We start from the raw sequence: 11,354 nt of genomic DNA on the forward strand, positions 1-11,354 counted from the left end.
TGGCAGCAATAGAGACTTCTCCTTGGGGTAAAAACTGAAAATTTCTTCTGATGCTAAAAGTTGGTTAATCAAAGCTTCAATTCATTTAAAAAATCCGAATTTTCCACGTTGATTTATTCCTTTAAAAAAATCAATTATTCAAGTCTCCGTTTTCTATTTATTTTTTGGGTTTATCCGAATTCTACATAATTCATCGGAAAGTTGTGATGGGAAAAAATATTCTAATCCACAGCATAAAATGGATTTTCCTCAACAATACCAAAACTACACACACTGCAGAATATAATCCAACATTTAGCATTTAACCTTTCCAATTTTCTACATCCACCTACCTACCTACCTATATAGTTTAAATGTGAAAATTCAGTGGGAAGGAGCAATCAATTAATTCCTGTCTCTTCCTACTTCTCTCTCTTTTTTTTGCAGGATATAAATAAGCTTCTAGGAATTACACCGTCAGATATTGACAAATACTCTCGAATAGTCTTTCCCGTGTGTTTTGTGTGCTTCAATCTTATGTACTGGATAATTTATCTGCATGTCAGCGATGTAGTGGCCGATGACTTGGTGCTCCTGGGTGAAGATAAATAGATAAGATGTAGCAAAAGAACATACCTCCACCCGCATAAACTGAAGCTCTCATCCTACACAAATAGAATTATTATTAAAAAAAAATAATGAAGAAATCAAGCAAAAAAGTCACACACACTCACACACTTTTTTATAACAAAAAAATCCATTAATGTGTCATCCCGATGTGCTTTTCAGTTAAGACTTGTACCGAATTCAAAAAAGAAAAAAAAAAACGAAGATAAGATAATGTTGAGAAGAAACATTTATCAAGTGCTCCGCTCTAAACATACAGTAGGGTTAAAGAAAAAAAATTACTTTATAATTTTGTGAACGTGTAAAAGTCTTTTAAAAAATGCGAATTAAGATATAAATGAAAAATTTTACTTTGTGTGGTGTATAAGAATTTGCTTCCAACTAAGATGCCAAAGATATTAAAAAAATGAGATTTTTTCTTAAAAATACCAAAAAAAAAATGGAACTTAATGAGAACAAACCAATGGATTTGTGTTCATTGAAAGAGTTATGCTCTTTGCGTGTAAAATTCTTAGCATTTATTGTTCTATTTAAATTAATTTTAAGTGAGCAACAATTTAAAAAAAAAAAATTAATGAAACCCGCACCAACTCGAGAATTCCGCAGCATTTTTCTTAAGGTATTTAGTCATGTAGGAGATTCTCTCTCAAATATCTATATCCTCTTATATATAGCACAGGATATATAGCACATTTCATCGCATCGGGATGTGAAAGATATATAATATCTTGCCAATATCCTTGCGGAAGGATACTCTTTTTTTGTTGTTCCTAGAGCACATTTTTAACGTTTAAATATCCAATTAAGAAAATAAATAGCAAAAAAAATGCATTGAGAGTGGTCCAACATTAAAGAATTTAATGATTTTTTAAAATGCAAATTTCATCGGAGCATAACTCGTGTGCCCTTGCTATAGATCATCATCTCTTTTCTCTAGACGCACACCTTGCCTAGCCTACAAAAGTCATGTTTTCTTAACAAAATTTATTCAACTATTTCCACTTAATTTAGAATTTTCACTTTGAAAGATTCTGAGCTATAAATTACTTTTCTGAAATGCTCCATACTTCTTCCTCTTCTATCTATGTTCTTTCTATTATAGCAAATTTCCTTTCCTCAAACCACATTTAAAAATTTTTTGAATAGAACAAATATTTTACTGTTAAACTTTGTGTATGAAAAACACTTTTCCACTTTAAAAACTTTCAATTTTCTTTCACCAAAATTATTCTTATTTTTTATTAAGCAAAAATAAACCTTCTTCTTATTTTTTTTTTATGGTGTGTGCGTGTGTGTCTAGGATTTCGCGCCAAAGTAAAAATTTCAAAAATAATGAAATTTTGCAAAGTATTTTTTTTCTATTCAATCACACCACAATATCCTCCCATTTTTTTCTTTTAAAATAGAGAGAAAAAAATCAATAAAAAATCGCGAAGAGTTTTGGGGATGATAGTAATGGTCCATGATGAAAAAAAAATCGATTGCAGGGATAAATCTCGCGAATGAGAATGAAGCAAATGGGTGGATTTTTCATCGAGTTGCACACTTTGTGATTGAATATCCAGTAAACGCTTTACCCGACGATGAAGAAATTGATGATAACATTTAAGCAAAGCTAAAATAAATAAAAAATCATAACAAGGAATCAAAAATTTTAATCAGAATAAACAAAACTAACACAGAGAGAAACTAAAAAAGAATATGTGGGCGATTAGGTATGGCATATAGATGGAGGGACATAAAATACACGGTGATAAAAAAAAGTATGTGAGGCAGCGCTTTATGGATATAGATACTCGAATACAGTCAGATTTTCACAGCCAACATAGCTATGAATTACTGGTAGATGGAACGTCCAAGAGAAAAATATTCCACATTGACACCTCATCCATTTAAGTAAAAAAAAAAATACACGTGTTTCGTTAGAGACAGTTCGTAACACAGAAAGATATATAATTCAAAAAATCCCAACCACCATCAATCAAAATATGAATATCATTGACATTTTTGCGAAATTCTTCTTTAACATTCCTCTTCTGGCACACGCGCCTTCGGACTGCAGAACCTCCATTCTGGGTTTGCTCAATTTAACACAATCATTCTTACTAATGGACTTTTTTTCTTTGGCAATATTATATTTTAGAATCATTCTCTATATGTGAGATACATACTTCCAAACTAAAAGCCAATTTCGATGGTGTTTAAAGGAAGAAAAAATGTCTTTTCTTGAGAAAAAGAAACCTGTGAGGCAGCATAAAAATGCGTTTAATAAAAATTTCCAAAAATAGAGAGAAAAAAATGATTGAAAATTGGAAATTGGTTTCATGAAAACTTTACGTGATGGTATGAAAATTAGTAGAATGTGGTAAAAGATATTGAGAAAAAAAATCCAATTAATTTTTCTTATAGGTAATGTCGTCTAATATGAGGTCGTTCATTGTTTTCTTAGTTTACTCTAAAATGGAAAATAGCCAGAAAAATTAATAGAAATTCATTTTCAAATAGTTTTTTCCCCTAAAAGTAGTTCAGTTTAAAAGTGGAACGTCTAGTTTGAAAAAAAAATAGTTTCTATATATTAGTGGACCTGACGAAGGGGGCATACGTCTCCGAGATGTTATGCTAATGAAAAGACATGAATTTCTGAAGGTTAATCCAGGATCAATCTCCTGTTCTACTCCCCCAAAATGACATAAGAGGATTGTTTCATAATGAACTTCAGACTTCAATTTTCATTCATTTCCATTCTGTGGAAAAATGGATTTTTTCTCAATATACACATAAAAAAACGAAAATAAGGTTTTGCATCTAAAAAAAAAGAACTTTTCTTTTATATATAAAGCTAAATTAGCTCAATATTCTTGTCAATTATTCTATTTCAAAAAAAATTATTTCAATGCAAAATTGTTCTCTTGCAAAATTTGGCTATAAAACTAAATTGTTTTCTTAATAAAAAAACATTTTTTTCTTATTATATGTATAATGTAAATCTATATATTTGGGGTGAGCGCAAAATAAATCGAGGGTATAAAAAATAGGAAAAAAAATTAGGCTAAAATTTTAAAAGTCAGGGTATAGAAAGAGTTGAAAATGATTTTTCAAAATCACCCGAAGATTCATCCATACTATTTTCATCACTAAAACACACAAATCAAGATTGAGCACTTGAATTTTTTTCACACAATAAATGTCTTAATTAAAAAAGAAAAAAAAAGATGATTAAAAGGAAATCTAGCGAATTCACCTCATATTAAGATCAAAACAAAAACAACACTGGTTTTAGGGTATATATGACCATCCGGTTAAAAGGAGAAAAAAGAAAAAAAAATCGAAGAAAAATAAATCCAAAAGAGTGATTAAATGCCAGAGTTAGTGCTATCTATATAAATAGTAGAAAACACATTAATTAAAAAGAAAAAAAAAGAGAAAACAATTGATAAATAAATTAAATGCACCCTAAAACACACATTACACACAGTTTATGTAAAGTTACATTGCAAGAAAAACATGTATATTACATATATAGCGATTTATTATTATTAGTAAATTTACAACACACGAAATCACACGAAAGTGACAAAAAAAAGTACTATTAAAGAACCATAAAATGCTAAAAAACACTAAATATTATATATAAAAAAGGTAAAAAGGAAGACACCTAATATGTAATCGTATATATACATTTATGTAAAAAAAAAAACAGAAAATAAACGGAATTCCATGTAGTTAAAGAAGAAAATTTTCAAAAACACGTAGCATATTGTATTCACGTTAATTTTTCAACAAAAAAGAAAACAACAAAAAACATATAAAATATGTAATATTTTTTTCCAAAAAAAATTTCAATATATCTCAGTTTCAATAACAAAAAATCATTCTTAAAAAAACTGCACACATTCATCGTAGAATTATATATAAAAATTTAAAAAGAAAATCACGCGACAACAAAACCCGAATCCTAACTAGAAAATCCAAAAAAAAATCATAAAACTCATCAAAATGTATAAATTTTATATAGATATTAAAAAAAAAGAAAAAACAGTAAAATGAAGATGAGGAAATACATTTTATCAAGTCCTTTGAATCAATGTGCAAGTTAGGGAAAAATTATTAATTACTAAAAAAAATGATGAGGAAAATATGACAGAAAAAGATATATTTAAAAGTTTAAGCAATATCTTTTCATACATAAAAAAGTGAAGAATAAGTAATTATTGAAATATGAATAATTAAAAGTAATATAAAAAAGTATTTAATGATTACTATTAAAAGTAAAAAAAAAATAATTAAGAAGGAAAGAAAAAATTAATAAGGCACGTTGATTCTGAAGCCACTTTATATTAAAAAAAAAAAAGAAAGTATTGGATATAAGCATTTTGAGGGATCTCTAACTCGGTACCTAACTTTAAGAAGAAAACATCACGTTCGGAGACAGAAACACCGCGAGCCGAAAGGAAGCGTTATTGCCTGCCTATAACCAAAAACGGATATCCGAATTTCTCCGTGTAAATGGGCGATAAAATCAACTCAACTCAGCATTTAATGAAGCGATTCAGCACCCCCTGCAACAGAAAACCAGCTGCGTGGCCGCCGGATGTTGGGACCTGAGCTAGAGATCGTTCGTTTATGTCTGCTACAAACGAAATTCTAAATTTAAATATAATATTAACATAAATATATATACATAGATATTACACACATGGAAATACACTTACAATATTGATTTACTAATTTATATATAACAAATACGGATGAGGAGGAGGAGGAGGAAAAGATGAGAGACAATTACTGAGAAAAAAAAAACTAATCTTGAATTAAATGAAAATTGTGTTATCGACGAAATGAAAAACCTTAACCACTTCCCTCCTTTAAAAAAAAACACTTCAAAGCTAGAGCGAGTAACTTGAACTGATAGCGAATTGTGACGCCGAATGGAATTTAAGAGGATTCTCACAGCTTATTTCAAATCCATTTGCTATATTTTTTCTCTTGGTAGCTTTTTTGCGTGATTTTCGGTTAAAGAAATCGCTGATTAACGTTGCTGAATATCATGTAAGAAAATTCACAAAAGAAAATTGAGTAGGTACATTGGATTCAGGTCATGCCTGGGAATTCCTCAAATCTCCATAAATTTCAAGCAAAATAATTCTTTTTTATTCATTAAAAAAAATTCTTTTACAAAGAAAATCCAAAACGAAACATCATCAAATTCACACCCATAAACCGAATCATCTTCGAATGATGACAAAAAATCGGTATGGAGGTTAAATGGCAAAACCAACATAATTAGAATTGATAAAATGAAAAAGAAAACCAAAGAGACGAAAACAACAAAATACCTAAACGTGTTCTTTTAGTTGTTTTTGTATAAAACTTTTTAATATAAAAGATAAAAATCACGAAGAAATCACTCAAAAGGACAGTTAAAGAATTTGTAAATATTAGTAAAAACAAAAAAAAAGAAATTCTCAATATAAACTCTATACTAATTTCACCCCTCCATTGAAGAAAAAAAAGTGAGAAAAAATTGTACGAAGGCAAAAATGTCTTTTGCTTTGATTTTTTCGTTTGAACTGTTCGAGAAAGTCAATTTTAATGTACTTTTAATAATAAAGGATAAAAAAAATAATAATATAAAAATAAAAATGAAATAATGAATTATAGAAATAATTAAAAAAAAAAACAAAGAAAAAAAGTAAAATCTCTTGATAATTTGCACAATTTTCTATATAATAAATGACAAAATGAAAAAAATTAGGCACATTTATTGTTTCTGTTTTGGGTTTTTTTTATTCATTCATATAAAATAGTAAAACGACTTTAAAAGGAAAGAATGAAGATGAAGAAAAAACCTAACAATGTATTAAATACACACGTAATACCCGCAATTTGAGGGAAAAAAATGAGAAATAATAAGTTACTATTCTAAAATAGATATTATTGCATAAATAAATAAATGAAAAACAAGGAGAAAGTGAAAAAGTGAGTTTAAAAAAAAAACGGGATAAAAAGAAAAAGGTGTCATTTCCTACAAAGAAAATCCAACACTTGCGACCGATAAATGACCGATAAATAACCTTTAGAAGGTACCTATATTTTCCAATTATTTTCATTTCTCTTCGTAATATGTGAGGTATTTTCGATTGTTTTACATGATATAGAATAATAAAAGAAAATGAGAAAAAAATAAAATGAAATTTTTATATACAAAAAATACACACATCAGATAAATGCATTAATTTGATGAGATATGAAATGGAAAAAAAATTAAGGAAAAAAATGAAAACATATTGGTAAAATTTATAATTATCCATATTTAATATTAATTAGATTTGTTAACGTAATATATTTTTTGTATTGAAAAGTATAACAAAAAAAAATATTATTGGTTTTAGTAAAAGAAAAAAAAGGTGAAGATCATGAAATACACTGATAAAAAATTATTAAAAGAAAACTAAATAGTAACATGAACCGTTGGAATGGTGGAAAAAAACCTAGCTACTCTAGAATAAACAACACATATTAAAAAAAGATGAATATATTCTAAAGATATAAAAAAAATAGAAAGCATTTATGGTTACCAAGAAACAAATACGATAGTTATATTTTCAAAGAAAGAAAATAAGATGATAATACTAAAACAAAATATACAAAATAATAATTTTTATTTAAATTGCACACAACAAATTTCTATAACTCGTGTACTCGAAAATAGAAGAAATAAAATAATTAAAAGATTTTATTTTCATTCACATTTTTCTTTAACCTTTGTCCATCCTAATTTAAGTGAAAGATTCCTTTCTTTCTTTAAAAAACAATTAAATACACCAAAGAAAATACTATATATAATGGAAAGAAAAAAAAAACTTCCCCCAGTCCGTTGAAACATGTGAAAGAATAAAAAAAAAAGTGATGACCACTAGAATTTTTTTCTCCTTATTTTATTTGTTAATTAAATTCTCTATTTAACGTTGCAAAACACAAAGTAAAAAAAAGGATAAAAAAAATGAAGAAAAACTTATAACGTAAAACTATATTGAAGAAAAGTCGTAAAGCGAAATAAAAAGATGAGAAAAAAACAATTATTTCATATTTAAAACTCTATTTAAACAATGACACATTATTGTACTTATCTGATTATAAATTATGATTATTGTTACTGTTGAAAAAAAAATGAAGAAGAAAAATAACAATTTATGTTTATGAAAAAGGAAAAACTATGATATAAAAAATATAGGAAAATTTTAAATGGAAAATGATAATTTTTCTATTTGAAGTGACAAAAAAAGAACTTACTAAATGAAGAGTAAAAAAAAATCAGATGAATATGAGAGAGAAAATATTGGAAATATACGAGACATAGCGCAAAATAAAACCAAAATAATTTTGTTATACAAATAAAGAAGAAAAAAAATACAAATATTCCCATTTTTTGGACTTTTATTCTCGCATTCATTGAGAATTTTTTGTCTGTACGCCATTTGAATGAATTTTGGGCATCAGTTCTGTTCAGCTGGAAAAAAAAACTTTTTCTCTCTGAAAGCTGTTTCACAGAGCTTTGTGGCGAAAGTTTCTTTTGAGTAAAAATAAATTTGATTCACCTCTTGCTTAACGACTCAAACGTTCATTGCATTGGCTAAATTTTCTTAAGAATTCTTCTGAATTCTAGAGTAGGTATGTGAAAAGTTCTAAGTTATGCAGTCTTAAATGATTTTTTAAATATATAATTTATGTAGAATAGTTTATTAAATGGGTAAAGAGGTTGATGGTACATGAGGTGATTTTTCCTTCGTCACAATTTTTACGGCTTCTCTGCACTTGTCGTCTATTCTCTCTCTGATGTTCTAACACACTCTACTACGATTTTGCATCCAAATTCTAATATTCCCACATTCGGCCATCCTACACTAATCATCCGTCCTCGGATGATCCCATCACAGTCCAGTTACGTCGCCATGTCGTCATCTTTGTAGCTCAATCCGTCTTCCCATCATTTCGTCTTGATTTTGCTGTTGACCTCCCGATAGTCAAAATACAACACTCTCGGTCCACTGCTATTTTCTGGCATCTCCTTCATGATTTCTTCTAAGACTTCCAGCTCAACAATCTCAATTCTTCTCCTGCTCGTCTCAACAACAAATTGCAATTTTCCATGATCACTCACAGCTTCCTTGGCATCTTTGTCCTCGGTGATCGCCTCATCAAATTGATCTTCGTTCATCTTTTCATCCTGATCCTCGTTAATCACATCCTTCTCTGATAACTTCACAGGGCTTGTAATCTCTTCTCCAGTCTTCTCAACACTTTCCTCCGATTCTTCTTGTTCAACTGTTTCATCAACAAATTCTTCAACTCCTTCGAGCACTTGATCATCGAACTCCTCTTTAATTTCCTCAAATTGCTCAACCTTTTCTTCACAATCATCATTTTCACCAACTTCTTCGAAGGCTTCATCATCATCATCAGATTCTCCATCTTCACAATTATTTTGAATCTCCATAACGATCTCATCTACTTTCTCACATACCTCATCATCTGATTCTTCTTCAACGTCATCGTCTTCATCCACAGAACCTTCGTCTTCATCCTCATAATCTTCATCTTCTTCGCTCTCGGTCTCATCATCCTCTTCGTCAGAATCATCATACTCTTCTTCATCGTCACTAGGCACTGCACAACTTTCCTCGCGTTTAAACTCCTCCACAAGTCCTTTCCTCAAAGCTCTCCAGTTGGTGAGGCCTCTCGTGCAACTCAAAAACATCCTTGCCGTACTCTTCATCAACTTCCGGCAGTACACAAATTTCTGTATCTCGTCCCATCGCTGCTTCTTTGCCAAGTTCTCGAACTTCTGCAGCCACTCAACAAAATTCTCATGGCGTTCACCATTAAATCTTCCCACTGTGTCTTCAATATCTTCAAATGTTAACATTTTCACCATCTTGATGCGTCTTCGTCGCGCGTGTATCCTTGGAAATCTTTTTGGGGTACAATCTCTAGAACGTCGAGCGAGATTCTACACCCAACATCTTCAGCGTCTCAGCGTCTAAGCGTCTAAAATCCTCGGAGTCTCAGCGTCACAACTTCACAGCGTCACAGCGTCTAATTCACTCACATCACCTCTATCTACCACTCAGAGCCTCTTTCCCGGACGAGCCCCCAAAATTGTAGAATAGTTTATTAAATGGGTAAAGAGGTTGATGGTACATGAGGTGATTTTTCCTTCGTCACAATTTTTACGGCTTCTCTGCACTTGTCGTCTATTCTCTCTCTGATGTTCTAACACACTCTACTACGATTTTGCATCCAAATTCTAATATTCCCACATTTATTCTATTTTTTTCTTTGAATTTCATTAGGAAAAGTCAATCATAACGCGTCCAGTTATTAGAGTTGGTATACCACAACGCGGATGGTGTTGTAATTTAATTTGTAAGTAGGATTAGTAGGCAAAGTTGATTTTTTTTATGAAATTCATCAATATGAAAGATAAAAATGCTCATATCTGAAGTTCTATAAGACCTATAGAAAATTCTTGACTAGTTTTGGAAAGGTATTAAAATAGGCTATAAATTGACATAAATTTCAATAATTTTCAAAGTCACATCTAGAACAAAAATGGCGGTTTTTTGTTTCACCAAAACAGTTTTTTGCACTTTTTGTCCTCAAGAAATGGTTCTAGAGGTTTCTGATGTTCTAGAAAGTTGTAGAGAATTGCAAAACCTTTAATTTAATACCAAGATGAGCAAAATCGGGCAAGCGGTTCAGGAGATATGGCTCTTACAACTTTTCAAATTCAAGAATTTTTCAAATGGCTATATCTTCTAAACGGCGACATAGATTTTCTTCATTTTCGGACTGGTGAAAGATATTGACTTAGGCTACAACATATCAAAATTTAAAAGAAATCGATGATGGGGATTCAGAGATATTGCCCTTTAAAGTTAGGCAATTTTTGTTTTTGATTTTAGCGCCTCTTGCGGATATTTTTGGAACTAGGAATGTTTTAGACAGTTGTAGAGCTTCTTGAAACCTTTCATTTGATACCAAGACGGTCAAAATCGGTCAAGCCGTTCTCGAGTTATATCGAAAAAACACTTTTTGCTTTAGACCGCCATATTTGCTTAACCGCTTGACCGATTTTGAAGTATGAGTTATCGATGAAAACATCTCACTGAGCACTACAACATACTAAAGTTTCAGACCTCTAGCTATAAGGAAACTGGTTGACAGTATTTCAAAATGGCGGATGGCGGCCATCTTGGATTTTGAAAATGCAAAAAAATGAAATTTTACACCCACATTTCTATAGAAAACTTCAAACCTGAAGGCTCTATCTCTCACCGTTCTCGAGATATAAGGCAAAGTTTAGAGTCCCGGACGGCAGGACGGCAGGACGGCAGGCCGGCCGGATCAAAAATTTTCCACCACCATTTTTGGAATGTGGGTTGTCTGAAACGTGCTCATACCAAGTTTGAGCCCGATCTGAGGTAGTCGGTTTTTCCGACGATTACAATACTTGGTATGCCACGATTGTGGTATACCAACTAATTACGAGAATCCTTGTAAGAACCTCAGCAAAACTACTAGATATTAAGTCTAAATTATTCGTTCTACAAATTATCAAACATTCTTTAAGGTATCACTGTAAAGGTTGCAAATAAAGAATTTATTCAGATAACAGGTCAAATTTCGGCTCCACCTTCAAGAGGCGTAAGTATGCAATTCATTAGGTCAAAAAAAAAATCTTTAAG

The 11,354-nt window shown here is 30.5% G+C and overlaps 1 protein-coding gene across 7 annotated transcripts in view; it reads left to right on the plus strand.

Moving 5' to 3' along the window:
* The window catches only part of LOC129791869 (gamma-aminobutyric acid receptor subunit beta), a 41,903-nt gene extending 33,872 nt beyond the window's left edge, over positions 1–8,031 (plus strand). For all 7 annotated transcript variants that reach the window (XM_055830468.1, XM_055830472.1, XM_055830466.1 and 4 more), the window contains one exon: positions 427–8,031. In XM_055830468.1, the coding sequence (XP_055686443.1) occupies positions 427–591 (165 nt within the window). In that variant the 3' untranslated portion in view covers positions 592–8,031. The remainder of the gene's footprint in view (positions 1–426) is intronic.
* The last annotated feature ends 3,323 nt before the right edge of the window (positions 8,032–11,354 follow it).

This window comes from Lutzomyia longipalpis, chromosome 3 (assembly GCF_024334085.1).
Source record: "Lutzomyia longipalpis isolate SR_M1_2022 chromosome 3, ASM2433408v1".
Taxonomy (NCBI): Eukaryota; Metazoa; Arthropoda; class Insecta; order Diptera; family Psychodidae; genus Lutzomyia; species Lutzomyia longipalpis.